The sequence below is a fragment of the Aythya marila genome (assembly GCF_965140915.1).
Source record: "Aythya marila genome assembly, chromosome: 9".
Lineage (NCBI taxonomy): Eukaryota > Metazoa > Chordata > Aves > Anseriformes > Anatidae > Aythya > Aythya marila.
Window position 1 is genome coordinate 21,882,806 of NC_139050.1, and position 21,060 is coordinate 21,903,865.

At 43.1% G+C, this 21,060-nt stretch overlaps 2 protein-coding genes across 2 annotated transcripts in view; both read right to left on the minus strand.

Moving 5' to 3' along the window:
• The window catches only part of LRRIQ4 (leucine rich repeats and IQ motif containing 4), a gene marked incomplete at both ends in the record, with an annotated part of 228,139 nt that overhangs the window by 159,071 nt on the left and 48,008 nt on the right, over nucleotides 1–21,060 (minus strand). The gene's annotated exons all lie outside the window — the stretch shown is intronic.
• SEC62 (SEC62 homolog, preprotein translocation factor) lies at nucleotides 1,660–19,892 on the minus strand. The gene is made up of 8 exons (XM_082766753.1): nucleotides 19,806–19,892; nucleotides 12,602–12,710; nucleotides 12,102–12,207; nucleotides 9,168–9,372; nucleotides 7,497–7,589; nucleotides 4,907–4,967; nucleotides 3,857–3,976; nucleotides 1,660–3,245 (listed from the first exon to the last, which is right to left on the minus strand). Exons 1-8 carry the CDS (start codon nucleotides 19,839–19,841, stop codon nucleotides 2,776–2,778), a joined length of 1,200 nt encoding a protein of 399 aa, XP_082622879.1. The 5' UTR covers nucleotides 19,842–19,892; the 3' UTR covers nucleotides 1,660–2,775.

Consider the following 21,060-nt stretch of genomic DNA (forward strand, 5'->3'; position numbering starts at 1 on the left):
ATTTTATTGCAGGAAGGACATCATCTTGAAAGTCCTTGTAGCGTTCTTTTAACTGTCTATAATATTTAAAAGCTGTTTAAATAGCACTCCACTACCTTATATATGTGTTTATACTTGTTCCCACTAAGGTTACCCTGCACTCTGGAAGTTAAGTCAACACCGGTAAGAAGAAAGTTACTTCGAAATACCTGATGTAAAAGTGGCCTGATAAATAACCAAACGTTGGGTAAGTATCTTTGGGATTTTCTGTCTTTGAAGTGTTTGTCAGGTACTGCAAGTCTGCTCACAGTTCTGTTACTAGCATATTGTAATTACTTCTCTCATTATCTCATTCTAAAATAATTCTGAAATATCTGAGGAATATTTGTGGCGAATACTAGGTTACAGTAATGGGTCTTGAAGTCTTTTACTTAACTGCTGGACACCACCAGCAGCCAGGTCTCTTCACACCACTTCTTCAGATAATTCAGAGTTGTTCATAGTTGTCCAAGTGAAAGAGGTAAAGGCTAATTCAATTTCTACACCTGTGTGAGCTTGGAGCTCTGTTAGGGAGACAATATAATTTTTTCACGCTTCATTTTGAAACCTAGATGTTTGTCCCTAGGCCCATGTAGCAGGTGGCAGCACTGCTCATCATTTGGTCCCTTCAACTTTTTCTCACCCATTAAATACAGAGATATCCTCAACTTTTTGGAGGAAACATACACTTAAATCTACAGAACTAAGTTCTCCAAAAACTGCCAGTAGGTCAGCTGCTGACTTGGAACCACTGCTGGACATGCTGCCCCTCTATGTATCGTACAGGGTTCAAGGCGCAGTAGTGCTCTCTAAAGCGCTAGTTTGCAGTCAGCTTCTAAAAGACACGTATGTGAGAGATCAGGCACCCTTACTTGAGCTCCTATGGGCATCAGCAAGAATCTAACCTGATGAGCTGCAAGGATGGCTTCAGTACAAGAGATTTTGTAACTCTCCGCCAGCGTGGTTAAAAGCAAGAGTTCCCGAGCAGGCTGTGAAGGTCAGGTGTGCTGTGAATTAGAGGCAGCTAGCTGAAGATGCCTCTACAGAAAGAAATGCAGTTCTGTTACCAATGTTAGACAGGGATATGTGAAACACAAGAACATTGAAAACTAGCATCTGTATGAGCTAAGTGCAAAATAGCTGCTTAAGCGAGTGAAAAGCTTTGTTATTTTAATCAGCTCTAACATACTGGGGTCCAGGAGTTTGTCTTTTTGGGTAGTGGATCCTTTGATTTTTTGCCAAATGAATAAAAAAGTGGTCCAATTTATGTTTTCTTATGGAGCAAATATTCAGAACATTTAAGAGACAAATGACACCATACCCATGAGTTGTGTACCAGTGCACCCGTTATGATTGATATATTTGCACCATCTGAAAAATATGTATGCTAGAAGGAAGGGAAAGCAATTTAGGATAGAAAAAAAGTTCTCTGAGTCAGTTATTAAAATTTCTTGCTTACCCTTCTCTTAATGGGTTCAGGGAACAATGAAATCTATAGTTACTGCTCTAATGATCTAGAGGAATGATGCCGAGCTTTACCTTCTTAAATGCTTAGTCAATCAAACCATACAGCAAATCCTCCAAACATCCAGTAAATAAGGGATGCATAAGAGAAACTGCACAAACTACTTCAAGGTATTTATAAACAAATTATTTATGGTCACTTCATATTAGCTCTGAGTTACCCATATTTCTGAACAGATGAATACTCTCCGGCCTCTTCCATTTAAAAAGTATTCCAGTTCCAGAAAATAGAAAGTTTTAACATTAAGGCATACATACAGCTATGTTGTTTGCTTTCATTTAATAAGGATCAATTTACTCATACTCAAATACATGGAATGTTGGCACAAAACTAAAGCTCTTGTGGAACAGCTACTGATCATACACAAATATTCTGTGAGGTCCTCTTGACTTGCATTTCTCTGATAGATACACCACAAAATGGCTTTAATAATACAAACTGAATGCTGGATCAAATCTCTAAATAATAAGTAGCAGATAAAGTAAATGGTTTGCTTTATTTGTAAATTATGTACAGAATACATTTTTTAATTATTATGATGGAACAGGAGAAAGAAAACAGCCGTCATTTCCAAACCGTGCTGCTTCCTTCACCTGCTGGAGATGACATCTTTCTCTGAACCAGATGTACAAAACCAGTTTGGATTTCCTAAGTTGCTGGCACATAGTCTGGAGAAACAGAGAACACTGCAGCCAAATTCAGCACTACCAGCTTTCATATTTTCAGCAAAATACTTCTGCTAAAACTAGTTTTCTTAGGAAAGTTTTCACAATCTTTTGAAAATAAAATCAGGAAAAATATCAAGAAAGTTGTGGGCTACGAAGGGCTTTACCTAACTAGCTATCAAATGAGTATAACTAGGAATAATCTGAGATTTGGTCATTCAACTTTTACCTGTTTTACAAAAGCACGTTTGAGAAGTGAAATTAATTGACCAGTTATGCAAGTACCAGAAAGCTATGTTTTCAATGTTTGAGGACGATCTGGGCAATCTATTAATCAATAGAAAACTTGTCAGATTGATAAAACTTCTGTAAATGTATATTAATGATTAACATAGTACCAAGTAATCAAGTTAATGGTTAAAAAAAATGAAGGAACTAGATATAAAACTGTTTGGTAACATGTATATTCAGCAAACAAAGGTGCTACTGTATGGTCTATGTTTTGGTGATCAGCCAACAAAGAAAATCCAACCATTTGCACATACTTAGTCCCAAAACCACAGTGAGTTATGATTTTTCATGTGAAGGCCTACTTTCGGTTTCTTCTTCCTCCTCTTCCTCTTCGCAATCCCCTTCATCTGTTTGCTGTTCAAGTTCCTCTTTTGTGATCATTTCAAAGTCGTTTCCATTTCCACTACTGTGCTGGGACCTGTCGTCTTCACGCCTGTCACTGTCAGTGTCTGAATGCCGCTCGCCTCCTGAGCCTTCCGTTCCCGAGTTCCTCGTTGCTTCTGTTTTCCCGTCTTCGTCTTCTTTCTTCTCACTGTCTGATTTCTCCTCACTGTCGTATTTTTGCTGCTTTTTGGATTCTGATTTTTCCTCTTTCTTTGAGTCTGCTTTTGGTCCTTTGTATTCGTGTGTGTACAGGGGCCTGAAGGAGTCAATGAATCCCACGTCTGCTGTAAGGTTTGGCAGAAACCAGAAGTGATGCCTTCCTCCAGTGATGAGCCAGATAATAAGGAAAAGGATGCAGCGAGCTGTATTTAAAAAATGGGAAATTTTGTTATTATAAGCACTCACAATGTACAGCTATGGTGTAAGAAGTATCCAGTGCTAACAGGCAGCCAAAGCCAGCAATAGTGGCAACCTTGAGGAAAATCCTCTCTGCAGGATTTTCTGCAGTAGCATTCTTGATTTATTATTATTATTTTACTTACCAAGTCTTTTTCCTTGTCCCCAGTAACCATATATCCTGTCTATGATCTAGTTCTTAACGCTTTAAAATCCTGGTTACACCATTCTCACTACTGAATCTGTTCTTATGTTCTGGCATTATGGTTTTTGTTTTGTTTTGTTTTTCGGTTTCTTGTTTTGTTTGTTTTTAAACTGAGGCAGTAAACAAATCTCCACAACAGAGGAAGCACAAACAGGTGGAACAAGTCTGAGACTTTTCTTTCTGTGGCACAACCCTGACACCCAGTGGCCACTAAGGAAATAGATACCCAGGACCAGTCTGGCTACTGCTAACAAAATAATCAGAAGTAACAGAGGTTCTTCACCCATCTGAGCGAATGTTTAAATGTATGTTTAAATGTTTCTGCCCTTTTAGACTTCACCTGCTGATAAAATGAAGAAGGCCGACACTTACCAACAGCAAGAAGAAGAATACTGGCTACAAAACAGCCTGCACCTACACTGAGGTAATAAACACCAACACGCATCTCTGCTGGCCAGAGTGGAAACAGGGTTGCAGCTATAACAGCGATCACTAAATAGGAAGATAAGAACAAACATATGAGACACGTGCTTAGTTGTTCCTCGTACATACACGAAGATTCTAGGCTTACCATTTACTCAAGGTATTGGCTTAGCAAAGTATGAGTTACACAACAGCATTTTAGGCCTTGACTGAAATATTTTCTAGTTCCCCTGATGTTTTCATAGTGGTTACACAGACACCAGGGACCACACTGAGCAAGTCTACATTGTTATACTTGATCAAAGGAGAAAGGAGCACCCCTGGAAAGGCAGTAAGCAAAAAGGTGAGCAGGGAGCTGCCAACAACCAGTCCAGCAGGAAGCAGGCACAGAGATCTGGGTGGAGCTCCTGGTGGCCCAAGGATTGATCAGAGAGCTGAATATGGCCCCAGGGAATGACAGTGTTTCCCTAGAAAGGTGGTTCTCACAGGGAGAGGAAGCTGCAAAGCATAGGTCAAGGGCATTGGACCAGCAGTGAAATTAGCTGCTAGCTCACTGATGTGAGCTAACAACAAGATTACATTCAATTTAAAAAACAAAAAAAAACAAAAAAAACAAAAACTGGGCCTAAACCAAACAAACACAAGGGTCCAAAAGGTATTATTTATAGTTTAAATTAATAGCTTTAATATCTTTCCCATTTTTATATAACCCACTGCAGCGGCCTATGAAGCAACTTGCTCATTTGTTTAAACTGAAATAAACAGCTTGCAAGCTTGCTGAACTATGCTTCAGCTGTCTTTTGTGTGTGTTTTGTTTATTTGCATGCATCCTCCCTCCATCCTGAGATCAAAAACCATGTCATGTGATTGGTATCAAGTCATGCTGAAACTGAAGAGCAAAGCAGTTTGTCCAGGAAGATGAGACATTTCTGCAAGGAGAGAGATCCTGTTGATATTCCCCCATTCGTGGTGGGCTTGCTACTGTCTACTCTTACTTACCCAGTACAAGTCCCATAGCAAATGTTTTAAAGTGAACAGGGTCATAGATCCACACATACACCTACAACAGAAATAGTGATTAATACTTGAAAAGCAAGTGCTCTGATAAGTTACTTAATTTATTTCCTCACTCAAATGCTTAGTGCCTTGCTATATTGCTTTGCACTGAGCAAACAGCACTCTGGCTGTTAGCGTACAAATGTTAAAATAACATTTCTGCCATATCAGGGTAGAAGAGGAGGGCAAGGGGTTGTGTATCCTAAGAAGTGTTAAGGACTTGAAACAGGTTTGTGTCAGTGAAAGAGCTGCAGAAAGAGACAAACAGCCATGGGGCTGCACGCCTGCATGCTCCTACTGATTGCCTTAGGTATGTACCGATCGTAATCTGAGCTTGGTGGCAGGAGGCCTAAGGACACTGTGCTGCTGGAGCGGGACATGATGCAGAGTTTACCTTGCTGGGACAAAGTCTTCAGGCAGGGAGAGAATGAACTTCCCCGTTGTTTAAGAAAAACATGGGAAATATCAAATGAGATCTATCAAAGAATTGCTTCACAAAACAAGTTTTTTCCCAGATTAACTTACAGGTGACAAAATTCCAGGGAAAACATTCAAACTGTAAAGCTGATGGGGAAACGAAAGATTCAGAAATGTCACTGAATCAAGGTGTTTCTTGTCGTCTTTTGTTCTTCCTTTACACATTAACACTGCTCAGCACGGAGCCAAGAAAAACTTATAAATATTTCTCAAGTCCACAACTGGAAACAAAAATTGCTTCTAGCTTTGAAGAGATTCTCTTAAGAGGAGAAACACAGACAAGCAAAAAAAACAGCAGACTGACCATGGAACAAAGCATCAAGCTGAAACGCTCAATTCAGCTCAAGTCCCCTCTGATGACCTCAGATAAATGTATTGTACCCTCTGTACCACAGCACACTTACCTAAATGCCTACCATTGCAACACTGAGTACCAGATGTTTGCATGAGAGCTGTGGCTCCATCTGAATCAGATAGGTTCAGTTTTTAATGAAAAAACCTTCCCTGTGAAGGGCAGTTTTCTTAAACTAGTATTTTTTTCCCTTTCTCACAAAATTGAACAGTTTTTATAGTTATCAATAATTAAGATTCAAAGAAGCAGCTGACTACTAGCAGCCAGGAGCCCTCATAGCAGAAGAGTTGATAAAAACTACCAAGACGACACCTTAGATGAGGCAGTAGTGCAGTTTTTCAGTGTGATGCAACAAGAAGTATTTAATGCTATTCTCACAGGGTATAAAAAGTAACTATATGCAGGCATTGCTCTGCTGCCATTCAACTCCTCGGCAAGCCCAAACTGAAGATCATGACTTGGCAATATAAATACTGAGTATTACACGCTATCCTAAGTGCAAAAGAATTAAAATTAAAAACAGCTCTAATGTAAATACCCAAGGAATGGCTCTAAATTAGCTCCTACTCAGGAAAGTTTATGGGAGTTGCAGCTCTTGAAAAGTGGGAGCTCATCACTAAAAAATAAAAATACAAAACGTTAGGATACCTGTAAAGACTATTACGCTGCTAATACAGCACTGCAGCCCCGCTTTGAATGCTGCATGCCATGCTGGGTACTCCATGTAAAAGACAATGGGGAGGATCAGAGGTAGGGGTGATTGTACACAAGGTGGGATGAAACAGATCAAGACAGCTTGTAAAAGATCTGACTGCGAAGATCAAAAAAGAGATACATAAAGGAAACACGTTTTCCACACATGTAATTTATTTAGAGTTCACTGCCACATGTTTTATAACCAAAGGGCTACTAGAATCCCAGGAGACATTCCCATACAGTGACACAAAGCATGCTGAGAACAGTTTATCTTTGCTAAAGTAGAGTTACTAATGTATCCCAAATCTTTAAAGCAGGAATATGGCTCTGTACTTTAACTGAACTGTTGAAAAATTAAATGATTTGACTTCCAAAAAAGAAAGGTGCAGAAAGTATTTAAGACCACACAAAATTTCAGTGGTAAAGCCAGGATAAGAATTCAGAATCACCCAGCTGCTCAGATCACAAAGTCAGGCAGCCTCTGGATGCCAGATACTTTTGACTTCCACTCCTGGGATTGCACTTCACATTCTAAAAGGCTTGATATTTGTTTAGAAATCTCATGAGGCCATTTTCATGAGAAATAGCCTCATGAAGTCCATTCCCCTGTTCAAAGCAGGGTCAGCCGTGAGGCCTGACCAGGTCGCTCAGGGCTTTACCAGATCCAATCTTAAAAGCCTCTGAGCATGGAGACTGCAGAACCTCCTGCACAGCCTGCTCCAACACCTGATTACACCACGAGGACAAAAACTTCACCTCATGGCCAATCACATGTAAAGTACAGGGAATTAGGTTTTCTTCTAGATTTTTTTTTTTAAGTTCCTGTTCTACATTTATCTGCCCCTAATCTCACTGCAGATATCTAAAACTTGGTGTTTCAAGATAACCCATCGCATTGTCATTATTTTTCCCTTCCATGGGACAAGAACGTCTGCAGAGATGTAGTAAATTAAGCTATTATCTGGCAGTACACTGACACTAAATTTAGAAAGTATCCGTAAATCTTACCTCATTTCCATCCAAGAAAACTTGGTCTTCATGTGGCTCAAGTTTAAATTTCCTCTTAGTTTCCTTTTTTTTGGGTGTTCCTGGGGTCTCATCCTGGAGAGAAACACAAATTATACATAAAAAACATGTACAGGGTTTTAGTTTCTGGTATTTAATATATTGAGTCTGACAACCTTTTACAAATTAAAAAAAAAACAAAATGTGATCTTAAGTGAAGACACTATTTACTGTATTTCTTATTGTTCTCATTCCTTAACAATTGGGTATCTAAAAATAAAGGCAAATTGTAAGGAAAGAGAAATTTTATTTATACATAGTACCTAAGGACTAGGCTGTAAATTTGGGATTAATGTGTTCAAATGCACAGCAAAGTTCCACTGACATTAACCACAAAGTCTGCACAGAGATCAAGCACAGAGTACAACGCTTTATAATCGCAAGCTCTCATAGAATTAATGGGTATCTTGGTGCCACATTTACCACACAGGCATCCTTCCAGAATCAATTTCTGCCTTTTCATTCTCTACCTTCCTCAGTCCTTTTGGGACCTTGTGCTTCCCTCTTCCCCACCTCCTGTTTCACTCTCTTCACTTACTTCTTTGCTAGAAACTAAATTTACAGTTTTTGCCCTGTGTTAAGTTAGTACCCAATGGCTTACATCATCCACTAAAATATCAGTTCAATAATTAATGATTAGTTTAAAAATTAACATTGCATTTAATAATAACACTTCAGATGACAGTGAGTTGGAGAAATTCCTAAGTTTCAACGTCTGCACTGTAAGGTATCTCAGGAGTTAGGTAACCTTACACTGCCTTCTCTGTTCTGACCGCCAGCAAGACTGTTTTGTTTCTCATTCCTTTATTAGCCATGCAGCTTTCTTTTGAGATCTAGACCTTTGTACATGTGGACTGCACCTTTGATTGCGTGCCATTACCTCACTCAGGAGTGTCCAGACTGCGGTAACTTTGAGCACTATCCTACTAACTCTCACTGGATTCATATCACTGTATACAGAAGACAAAATACATCTCTTCATCAAGTCTGTCCAGCAGATTCCTAATGTTTTAATTTATGATTTCTGTTCAGCTACTAGAATAAATCAGGAATGAAAACGTGAAGAAAACATGTAAAACTTGTACAGTAATAACAGTAGGAACTGTAAAGAATGTAGATCAGACGTCTGTAAAAACTAGGCATTAAGGAGATTAATAACAGAGCTCCCATACACAAAGCTGGCCCACTATTACAGAGCTACTTGCAAGCACCAAGTATCACATTCCAGACATTCTTATCACCAAACATGGTAGAACTGCTGCTTCATTTTACATACACAGCTGCACCGCTTTGAGATGTTAGGGCACACGCATACACATCCATCTATGCTAAGGTGCAGCTGCACAAAGCATCAGTGCCCGCTGCAGCAGAGCAGGAGGCGGCTTTCATTAACTCAGTCCGCACTACAAGGTGAGGAGATCGAACTGAAGTCTCCGTTTTGACCTGAATCAGGATCAGAACCCCACAATGTAAAAACGGGTATTTTAAAGACCAAAACAGGAAGAAACACTTTAGAAAAAACAACCATATTTTTAAGCCAATATGATCTTAACAATACCAGTTAATGTCTTCTCTGTTAACAGGTTTGTCTCTCCTCTTGCAGATTGCACTTACCTTCTTACACTCCTCTTTTTCCCCATCCTTCTTCTTTTCTTTCTCCTTCTTGTTTTTTTCATCTTTGCCACTTTCCTTTTTGCTCTTCTTCTCCTCTTCTTTCCCACTCTCAGCTTTTCCTTTTTCCTTTTCTTTCTTTGTATCCTTGTCAGGTTTCATTTTCATCACTTTTAACGCTCGATGAAAGAACTGTTTCTTCAAGAGTCTTACAAGGAAAAAGGTTAGATGATACAATTTAAGTGTGGCTGGAATTACCATGTTTACACACGCTTACATCATTAGGTAACAGTCTAGGCTACCTAATATAATCATGAACAGCATAACTGATTGACAGAGGTCACCATCACAAATGACCCCATCTCACCTCTTGCTCCTTTTTGTTCATCTGTTCAGAACTGAGTAAAAAACATAGTTTCCTGTGCCAGTGTTTGGCATAAACACAAGTGAATACACAAGATGTAGGATGGAGAAAGCCATCGAGTCAATTTAATGATCTTTCCCATGAATACGACTACCTGATATATATTTGCAAGTTCATGTCAACATATTTCATCGCCAAAATAAGGAAGTAGACAAACAGCTTATTAAGTTACTTGGTAAGAGGTGCACATTGAATAAAATTACCACTGGAACTGTGGCACACGTGCAAGCATTCCATTCACATTAGCTACAAACATGCCTTACAGCAAGTACACGTATGGCTGGCTGGGCCATAGGACGTAGTATTTGGCAGTCCTGATGCTGTGTAACAAGTAATGTCCTTGAAAGGCCCATACCCAAACTCAGAATAGGAAGAGCAGTACAGGATCCTGCTCTTCAGACCGAGGGGAAGCAGTGGGTTACGATTGCAAGGGCCAATTCACAGCAAAAAGCTGGCCCTACGCATCAGATCAATTTGATTTGTACTTGGTTTCTTTCATCTCTTGCTGCAGATCAAACCCTTATGCTGGACTGCCTGTTAAATTAGGAACTCAGTGAAGAAACAGAAGTCCTTCTACCGCTTAAACGTACATGCACGCTGATTATCAAAGACAGCTGCTTCAGGTTGTTGTGGTTTAACCCAGCAGGCAGCTAACAGCACTGTTTGCTCACCCAGCAGTGTTATTGCTGAGCAGGACACCCCGTGGCATAGGACATCCCTTTGGTTGGGGCCCACTGTCCTGGTTCTCTCCCCTCCAGCTCCTGGTGCACCCCCAGCCTGCTCGCTGCAGGGCAGCCCGAGGAGCTGCAAAGTCCTTGGCTCTGTGTGAGCACTGCTCTGCAACAACTAAAACGCTGGCGTGTTATCAGTGTTATTCTCATCCTCGATCCAAAACACGGCACCATACCAGCTACTAGGAAGAAAATTAACTTTATCCCAATCGAAAGCAGGACACAGGTTAATTAAAACAAATAAGAAAACCAAACCAAGCCAAAAAAAACTTCCCTCAGACAACTGTTCATGTACTTTCTCTTTCGAGCAACAGAAGACCACCTGCTTGGGAGCACCTACTTTTCTTCTCAGCTGGGGGAGCCATCCCTGCCTCTGATGGAGCGTGAACAGACCACACTGGAAGACCCCTGCAGTGGGCCTGAGCACAGAACCACGCTATCGGAGCAGCCAACAGGCAGGTGGTGAAGCAGGACAGACCTTCACATGACAGTGAAATGCGGTGAATTGCTAATTCCCACCATTGGCCCTCTTTAGAGCTGCCAAATGCAGCGTTAGTGCTGTGGTTTCTTTAGATGGATATGTGAGTGCACCACGAGACCTTACACATTGGATTCACGCTATGAATGCAGACAGGAACTTATTAAATACGGAGCTATTCAATGCAACCGACCCAGGATGGTGACACAGAATCTGACAGTTGTTTCCTATTGGATAGGGCAGGTAAAACAATCACAATAGCCACACCAGGAGAGTTAAGGTACTTCTTTTTAATATGCATGAAAGCCTAAACAGCCTCTTCTGCTGAAGGGACTACTTTCCCCGCTGTATTAAGACATCTCTCCATCTCTCTCAAGTGGCCAAGGAAGCAGACAGTGCTAACGTTTAGAACACTGACAACAGTGCATGAGATGATGCTGGTGATAAAAGTCAGAGAACAGAGGGTCAAATGGATTTTTTTTTGCATGCTACGTTGTCACTCTCTGCCCTGCTGGAGCTGAAGGACTCAACCAACTGTTGTCTCATCTGATGGTTTAATAACTGAGAGGCAAACATACAGACCTCAGTCCAAAGATCCTGGAAAGGAAGATATTTTTCTGCTTGCATTAAAATAAGTTCTTTTTCCTAATTTTTCTTGACTAAGTCAGCACAAAGATCAAACGGCATCAGCCCTGTCTCAGCCCTAGAACTAGGGGCAGAATCTCACCTGACGGATGGCTAAGAAGCTCAAAAAGGAAAAACAAAACAACAAAACCCCCTAAATATAGTCGTTACTTGTAAGTGGCTTTTGCAGAGCTTTCCAAGTATAAGATTCAGCCCCAAAAAAGGATAGAAGGGCCAGAATATGCCATTCATCTAAACAAAGCACTTTTGAGTCTGCTAAGCAACAGAGACGTGCCACATGAGAGGCATAAATTGAACCTCAAAGTTCAGCTTTTGCCATAATGGCAGTCCAGGTCCACAGGAAGGAGACAGTTGAGAGCTCTCATCCTGCTGACATAAAAGAGCTATAACATTTAGGAAAATATGCTGCCCCAAACAGCATAACAAATGCAGAAGAGAATTTGAGAAACAAAGATGATGACACTACATTGTTCCTATTTCTCATCTGACACCCTCAAACATAGCAATAAAAAGTCTTTATTTTTACATACTAATGCTAATGCCTTAGAACGCATCAAGTCCTTTTATCAAAGAGGCCTAAGCAAAACTGTTTCTAAGTAACGAAGACGTCTTGACAACTGTACTCATTAATAAAAGCGATGATTTAGATTAGGTCATACCTGTTGCAGTATTCAACTACAGACTCCCGAGTAGTAAACAACGCTTCCTCTCCTTTCTTTGCCTTTGCCCACTTAGAATCCAGGAGGCAATCCACAGCTTTTGAGGCTAAAGGAAAAAATGGGAGGAAAAAAACCAAAAACAATGTGTTAGAAAGAATGACATTTATTTCATCCTGGAGTCTACATTACTTGAACCACACCAGTCAGTCAGTCAGTTCCAGTGACATTTCACATCTTCTCAATTTTTAAGGTAAATGAGTAGCTGCTATTCTGAAGTACTTGACAACTACGCACCTTTAAATCACAGAGTGAAACGTTTATTGTGTTTACTTCAGATAAGATTAATTTTACAGCTATCTAATGCTTATCTGAGTTTTCAAAACTGTACTGAAAGATCGGTACTTATTAGATAAAGCACAAAAAATAAAAACAAAATCCTCTTCCCACCACCCCCAGTACAGTGTTAGACAGTTTAGTTCCGTGGTTAAAAGTAACCCTACCGATAAAATAGTCAACTCGGTGGCCCATCATGTTGGTGGATTTTGTTGGACAGTTGAACCGTAAGTATTTAGCAACAGCCTTCTCCTCTTTGAATGGCTCACCGACCTCCTACAACAGAGAAAGTGCAAAATTAAGAGAGTCTTAAGCACAATGGAGAAACATTCACTTGGGCTCAGAATTCAGATATTGCAAAGTCCTTGTTATTTTGTGGCAATTTATAAATAACAAACAAAATGTAAAAGATAACATAAGTCATTATTCTCAAGAGCTTTCTTTCTACAACATGCAAAAGATACATAATCTCAGAATCTACAAACTCATTCAGCAGCTCTGTAAAAAAGGCAAGTTAAAGGAGGAAGTCAAAGGAAAGCACTGGACACTTGGCAAATGGAAAGCTGCTTACAAGGCTGGAGGAAAAGAGTTGCGAAGCTGAGAGTGAAGAAAAGCAATACAGAGAGAAGAACTGGCATGTATGAAATGCCAGCAACACAGGCATGTTGACAGAATACTGAGCAGCTGGAATTTCATGTCAAAGAGGGGTGAAAACCATGTTGAATAGAAGTTGAAAGATTTGTGTCGAAGTTTTCAGTATGACTGCACGACTACAACGTGACTTAGACTTACGAGTACCATCGAGGAGGTTCTCCCAGTCCAGGGACTAGGAACACCAGTATAAAGCGCAGCACGATGAGGTACATGGGCTCCAGAACAAGCATTTTAGGAAAAAGGCACCTTTAGTCTACAAACATCAACACATGCCACACATTTCCCAACTTGCAGACCAGTAGCAGAATTCAAAGGACTTGTAAGACAGAAGGCAGAAGATAAGTGCTTTCAGTTGTGTTGAATTACTGCCTAGTATTTGTAGGAGGGAGGAAGACCTTTTGAACATTCCTGCTTCAGAAAATCATGAAACAAACGTTTGGGATATTACACCGATTCACACAAACTTCCTCAAACTCCTTTCTGTAAGAGCTCTTTCAGTCAGCAAGGCTCAGGTCTCCAGGTCCCCTCCCACTGCGACCTGGTGACACAGACACCCCAGGACTTTTTGCAGACAGAAACACAGCACAGAAGCCACGAAGACTGTGGATTTGTAGGGATATACAGAACGCAAAGATCCAGTTTAAATACACGGCATTTTTAAAGGTCCATTCCTGCTTTGAAGCTGCACAACCACAATACTGCAAGAAGCAGAAACGCAAGGTCAGGCAGTCGTTACCCCTGAATAAAAACTTCAGACAGTGTGAGCTGTTAACTTTCAACAGCCTGCACTGCTAGCTTTCAAAATCAACTGGTTAATGAATGATCCTTCTAAAGGAGATTTTTGCCTACCTTTTTAAAGAAAATCAATCAGGCGCAGGATATCCACCTTACCAAAAGCACCCAGTGGTTTGTTAGTTCTGAGCCTCCTGAGATTTTTTAAGCCTGAATTCTTTGTGTGTGTGCAGAAATATGCTCTCACACTTGCCAGTTATGTTTACAAACACACGCCAGATGATCCTAGCAGACCTCACATGGATGGAAAACTTTCTCCGTGTTCAATCCTTCATTTTTCTCCTTTCTGATTTTATCAGTCTGTGTGTAACAGCAGATAACTACCCATGAACTGGCAGTGCACGCATACACATCATTTAGATACTGTGGTCTGAAGTCCCCTTATATGGTGCACTTGTACCAGCAACTATAAATCCCTGATTATCTTACTAATTTTGGTACCAAACCAGATTTGATTCAATAGCAACAAACTACACCACAATGCACTGAAGGGAAACGGATGAATGTACCACATGATTAGGGTACGGCACCCACACCAAGGTGCCATGGATACAAACGATGAGATGCAGCAGCTGCATTTCAGAACAATGCTTTTCTCACGTTTCCTACCAGCACTTCATACTCCTGATGACGATTCACAAGGAAAACGCTCTTCTTTACAGCACAGTCCATGAAACAGCCCGAGAAGTTACTCACTTCATTCCTCTGCCAGGATTTCATATTTTTTCCTTCCTTAAATGTTTACGATTCTGCTAAGCCATGTGATGTGCTATACAGGCAGCGGCTGGCACCAGTTTTTTTGATCGCTCCTTACTATCTAGTGCTTTGTCCTTTTCTGTGGGGTAGCTGCAGAGTAACCCAAGCAAAAAAGCTTTCCTGTGAGAGAAATTGCCATAGTTTGACCAAGCTCGTTCTCAGAAAGTTTTCCCTGCAAATTAATCCCCATTTTTCATCCTATTTTCAGCACTTTACTTGCAGAGCCAGACTTCTGTTACAATATTAAAGCAGATGACAGACAGAATACTGAATTCCCTCATAAAGCGAAGTCAACAGAAGCACTGAAAATGTCAGTACCTAGAGTGCAAGTTTTTAAAGATGCAGTTTAGCAGATCTCTATGCTCAGCTGTAGAAATAGCCAAACAGGGGGTTTTCTTGGCCTCCTGTACATTTAGAAAAGGGTTACACAAATGAATCAAGGGGTAGTTTGGAATAAATTATGAAGCTTTAAAGCAGACAACACAGCCTTAAAAAGCGTGCAATATTTAAAATTCACTTTTATAGGGAAGACAGAAGACCTGCACACTTCGGTTTTCAGAACATCATCCCTCACAGACGGTTTCTGAAGCCGAACAGTTTATACAATTTTCAGATAAGGAAAGCAAGACATTTGCGTACTTAATCAGGTGCAGCCGATCCTCCCAGCTGAGAGTTTACATCCAGAAGGAGTCTACATCTTTCCACGCTCTCCTCCTCATACCCTGCCTGCACACACAGCTGCATCCAAGTTATCTCGCCCCAGGATGGTCTGAGCACGTTGGAGTTGGGCTGAATCACCAGCCTATCTTATCCCGGCCTCGCAGACTCTCAGGATGCCATTTTCTCATTTTGCCAAACGAGCCTTCTCCAGGGGGGACTGCCAGTGGCACAGAGCTGGCTCCAGCGCTTCCTCTGCGCCGTCAGAGGATCCCTTATCCCAAAGTCCCTTTCCACTCCCAGTATGGCACAAAAGGCACGAAGACTGGCGTGGGGTTCAGCTCTAGTATCACCCACTACAAACCATCACTTACTGCTGGAGCAGGGGTTAGGCAGCACAGACTTCATGGCAGTCCACCAGCTCCTGTAACCACTGCCACCTGCTTTTGAAGTCCACATTCAGCACACGGCCAGCACCACAAACGAAATGCGCAGAGGCTAGAAGGCGCTGACACTTACACCTTCAGCAAGTGTTGACATCCAAACCCACACAGACATTTGCCAGGATTTTCTAAATGCCTAAATGTTGTTACAGTGAAGTTGGGGTGAACTCTTCAGGGACAACCAGCATTTTAACCATCTAAGAATCTCTAAACACCTAACCCAGCCCCTAAAGAGACCCCCTGCATCAACCTTTGCTAATCAGATAGAGGTGGTGGGGGCTAAGCCACCAACCTACATGGAGCACCTGTACCTAGCTGATGGGAATGCCCTAACGTCCCCCATAAGGCAGGGGCTGGCTTCTGGTTGTCCTGCTAAGGACTCAAACACATCAGCTTTCCAGAGGATGCTGAGGGTGTCAGGGCACACTCAAAAACATTTGCAGTCTCTTCAATAGTGGGGCTTACACGGGGCACGTGAAACCCCAAAACTCCCTGCTTGAGAGGATGCATACCCAAACCTTAGGCTGGATGTTCTGTGGCAGGGAGAGGCGTCATCCTCACCCACTCTGTTGAAACTTGGGGACTTTGCCTAAAAGAAACCAAGGTGCTGTAGAGCAGAGAAGGAACACGCAAGTTAGCACGATTCGATGCATCACTGGATGAGGCTGGGTCGGGGGAAAACAACCCGTTAGGGGCTGATCCTTGCTCTTAGGACTCCGTCTGAATTTTCTTCAGTGCCTACCAAGGGTAAAGCTGCCCGGCTCCTGCCCGGATGACCACTACGTGGATTGCCCCAGGTCTCTCAAAAGGCGCCATGGCAGAGGCAGGCAGAGGAACCAGTTCTTCTGCATTGCTGCGGCTGTCTGCTGGCCACAAGACGCTCACTCTTCCATACAGGAAAAGGTTAACTTGCTTTTGTCCTGTACATGTCCTAGGTAAGTAGAAGTATTTGTTTGTTTCTTCGTTCTTTGCAGCTATCACTAATTTTCTGGAGAAAAAACTGAGTTTACATATTCACAACAAAACACATTGGGTTCTAAAACTCATGCCCAAGGAGCAACGCATGGTATTTGGGAGATAAAACATGCCAGCTGCAGTCTTCTTCTAACCTGAGGCCAGTTGTTTTGACTTTCTCCCTTCTTATCGCCAAAAATCTAATTCAGATTTTCATACTACAGGGATTCTTTTGTTATTGACACGAGGAGCTACTATTTTAAATTCCTATTTTTCTGTTTTCCCCCCTCAATCTTTGTTTCTTCTTCCTTTACCACTTGATACTACTCCCTTTTGAAAAAGCTACTTCGCTGTTCTCCCTGGTTATCATCCTACTCGGCTTTACTCGAATTTACCAGAAGATAACAAGAAAATTGGCCAGCTGCATTAACATTTCTGGTAATGGTACAGTACTGCGTTGTCATTTCAGAAGACCCTTTCCATACCCATTCCCAAAAAGCTGTACCACTTTGCAGCAATGCAGCTGTTGCACATTTTCCTTCCAGCAGAGCCCAAATCAAGGCATGGAAGAATGACCAGCAGGAACAGTTACTACCAATTAGTCCATGTCCTTCATCAGGAGAATCTCAAAGCTTGCATCCAGGGATTCAAGAAGGGGAAAAAAAAAAAAAACAACAACGAAAGCACGTTCTCCTGTTACCCCCAAACCTCAGTTTGCAGTCGAGGCATTTGCCAAATCACTGCCTCAGAAGAGTTTTCTCAATTTATAAAATTGATATTTATACGCATTAGCATTTTGAGAGTGGAGGGCACAGCACTAGGATGCTATGCGAGTGCTATTAATCGCAACGCAAACACAACTTCACATCTGCAGAATAAAACCATGCACAATGGAATCTGGCCAAAGTAATTAAAACTTAATGCCGACTTAATAGTCCGAGCGCAGACCTGCCAAAGTGCCACGTGTTACCCAACCGAACGCTCGTCAAAGCGACCAGCTCAAGATTTGGTGTTTAAGTGAGTGTTTCGGGACAGACTGTTTTTCCCAAGAGATAAAATAGCCTTCATTGGGTTGCTGGAGCAAAAGGCATCCAAAGACATCCCCCAGATGTCTTTGACACCCAGAGAGGTGTCTGTCTCAAGAAGAAATATTAAACTAGCCATCAGACAACATATGTTGTTTTCTTTTACTAAGTCCTTCATATACATCGAGCATCCCTGACTTCAGAAGTTTGAATCACGTGGGAGCCCACTGGCTCGAGCAATCTGCTTCCCACAGAACAGGCTCTTTGCACTGCTGCGTGCCTCCATGTTAATTACAGTTAAATTACCGTCAGGAATGACACCGACAACTTAACCTACAAAACGTCTTCACTCCAGCTTTTGAAGTTAGGACTTCTGTAACTTCCCTCACTTTCACCTTGTTGCCAGAGGAAGAGTCGAAGCTCAGCGGTCCAGATTGGGCAACGTATTTCGTTATGAAAATGCATCCTGAACAATAAATCCTTCCTGGTATCGCTTCCGATGGAAAAGCAGGCTTGAGAGAATTTTGAGCTGTTTTATTGCCCCTTTTTGCATGCCTCATCTCACGTTTAGCGTGTTGACCAAAGTACCACGATTCACATCTTGATGGTAGATATAAAATTATTCCGAAGCCTGTTTTTGTACACGCAATGTTTGTGATTGAAGTCTGCTCCATCAGCTTTTTCCACAGCTAAATATTCTGTCTCCTGCTACAGTCTTACTCTTGACAAGAAATTAGCGATGGGGCATTCAGATGTCAGACCCACTCACAGCATGGTAAATAGCCTCTTTAGTAGGGGGTACACACTGCCCTGAAGTAAGTACTCACTTCTAAAGCACATCAGACACCTACAAACACACACCCCACTCTTCCTTTCAAAAGCAACTTGCAGCATTATCCTGAAACATGATAAACATACTGTAACTACGCCAAGAAAGTTCAAAAAGCTTAAAAAAAAAAAGGCAAACCAGAAAAATACATCTTGCTTTATTCACTCTGACCAATTAGGATCACCCTCTGGGCATTCAACAATGTTCTTTGTTCCGTGTCCTGTCTTCCCATTGTCACTGGGACTACGAGGAGGCAATAGGGACGTAGCTGTACAGCTGTGCCACAAATTTAGGCCAGAATCCCAAACCTTCAGCATTCACACCTAGACACGGATGCAATCGGTAACAACCCAGGAAATCCTCCTATTGCTAGCAGGCTGGAAGTAAACATGTGCTTAAGTGCTTGCAAAACCAGAGCCCTGGGTATTATACAAAACATTAAATTACTTTCAATTTGGTTTTGATGGATGCTTGATTGGGCTGCTGTCATCCCTCCTCGGTAAGGGACAGGCTGGGACAATTCTGGAGCGTGAATAACCCCGTAATGCCCACCGCCTGTGACTGATAACTTATTTAACAAGATTCTGGTTAATTACTCCTTGCGTTTTTTCCCCCCTTCACGGTAATTTGAATTAAAGGGGAACAGGCACCACTGCGAGCACTGACACATCCCCATCTCCTCAGGGGAGGGGAGGGAAAGGAGCAGAAAGAAGGGGGCAGCGAAGCAGAAGGACAAAGTCTGAGGCGTCCATCTGTTGAGCAGCTCTGCGACTCCCCTCACAAGCGTCACCTCCACTCCGAGCACGGCCATAAAACCTGACCACTCCTCAGCGTTAGGGCTAATGATAAACACACGCCAGGTCCCAGCTCCTGATGCTGCAGCTATGCACGGAGCCGCATCAGGACCCCCACAGCACTCACAAACCCCAATTTTTGGCAGGAACGGCTCGAGGGGGACACCCGGCCCTCCCCCCCGCCTCCACCCGCTTCTCCCCGGCCCTACCGAGCCCCCTCAGGGCGGCCCCGCGGCGCTTTGCTAGAAAATTCCCAGCCCCAAACCCCCCTCACGTCCCGGCGCGGGGCTCCACCGCCTCCCTTCCCCTTCCCCTTCCCCCCCCCAACCTCCCCTTCTCCCTCCCGAGCTCCGTGAGGGGGCCGCGGGGAAGGCCTCGGGCTCGGGGCCCGGGGCTCGGCCAGCTCTTTCCACCGAGGGCTCCCTGAGGGGAGCGGCGGAGGCCGTGAGGCCGGCGGGGCTCGGTACCTGGGTCCGCTTCCTGTGGCGCCGCCGCTCCGCCATGTTGTCCCCGTCCGCTCCGGCGGTGACGTGGGGCGGGCGGCGGAGCGGGGCGCGGGGAGGCGGGGGGGGGGGGAAGGAGGCTGCGGCCTCGCGAGAGGCGCCGGGGAGGCCGCGCCCCCCTGCGGCCCCTCACGGGCGCCGTTCGGCCTCAGCGCCGCTTGCAGCTCGCTCTGTGGAGCCCTCAGTGGGGCTGCTTGTGTTGTAGAAGCGCAGAATCACAGAATATTAAGGGCTGGGAAAGCCCTCCAAGGTCTAAGCGCCTCCCAAGCGCCGTCACACACCGAACCGTGTCCCCAAGCACCACATCCAACCTCCCCTTGAACACCCCCAGGGATGGGGACGCCACCGCCTCCCTCAGCAACCCGTCCCCACGCCTGGCTGCTCTTCCTGAGGAGAAATGTCTCTGAATTTCCAACCAGAACCTCCCCCCGTTGTGCCACCCCTCATGGTGCCCGCAGGTGCCCCATAGGCTGTGCCCATCGCACCGCTGCACGTCTTGGGCAGCCACAAGCCGTGCATTTAGGGTCAGTGCACCCCAAGAGCCCTTTAGGCCACGCAGACACCCGATGTGCCCAGCCTTTGTTAGGTGTTACCCACTTAAACACACCCCGGGTGCCCTGGCCCTCGCACACAGCTCCAGAACTACAAGTAGAGAGCATCCTATATAAAACAAAATGGATTTTTGTCAGAGGTTGCCCCACATGCTTTTGCTATTAGGTCACGAAGCTAGGAAAGCGTGTAATGGTTTATCCTGGCACCGTGTTTCCAGACCGCGCCCTGGCACTTTGGGATGGAAAAGCGTGTGTGGAGCTGTATCATCTTGTCCAGCCCTCTCGCACCGCATTGTGCCTTCCCATTCCTGTGATTTTGGAACCTCTTAGATTGAAAAATGTGTAATTAAAAACCTGAGATTGCTTCCAGTAGCATATTTGCCCCTGAATCACCATGCCAGAATTAGTGCATTTTTTTTCTGGTGCAACGTCTTTCTCTTTTGAACGTTTTCCTCTTGCTGTTGCTGGGCAGAAAATCTATACAAGTTACAAATTAAGCTGGCTGACTGCAGAGAGAACTAGAGAAAGTATCATTCAGGAGAGGAAATCGTAAATACAGGGAATTAAAGTTTTTATGGTTACAATAAAGCAATCTCTCGTAAAATTTAGGTGAAATATATTTATTCAAAAATGTGTTTTTAAAACAGCGATCATTTTAACAGTTATTT

What these genes read in the sequence shown, in the direction of transcription:
- SEC62 (XM_082766753.1), bottom strand. Translation starts at nt 19,841, where the DNA reads ATGGCGGAGCGGCGGCGCCACAGGAAGCGGACCCAG. An exon ending in GTAGTTGAATACTGCAACAG is followed by an intron (nt 9,373 to 12,101) that starts GTATGACCTAAT and finishes TTTCCTTGTAAG; the next exon opens with ACTCTTGAAGAAACAGTTCT. An exon ending in TGCTATGGGACTTGTACTGG is followed by an intron (nt 3,977 to 4,906) that starts GTAAGTAAGAGT and finishes CTTCCTATTTAG; the next exon opens with TGATCGCTGTTATAGCTGCA.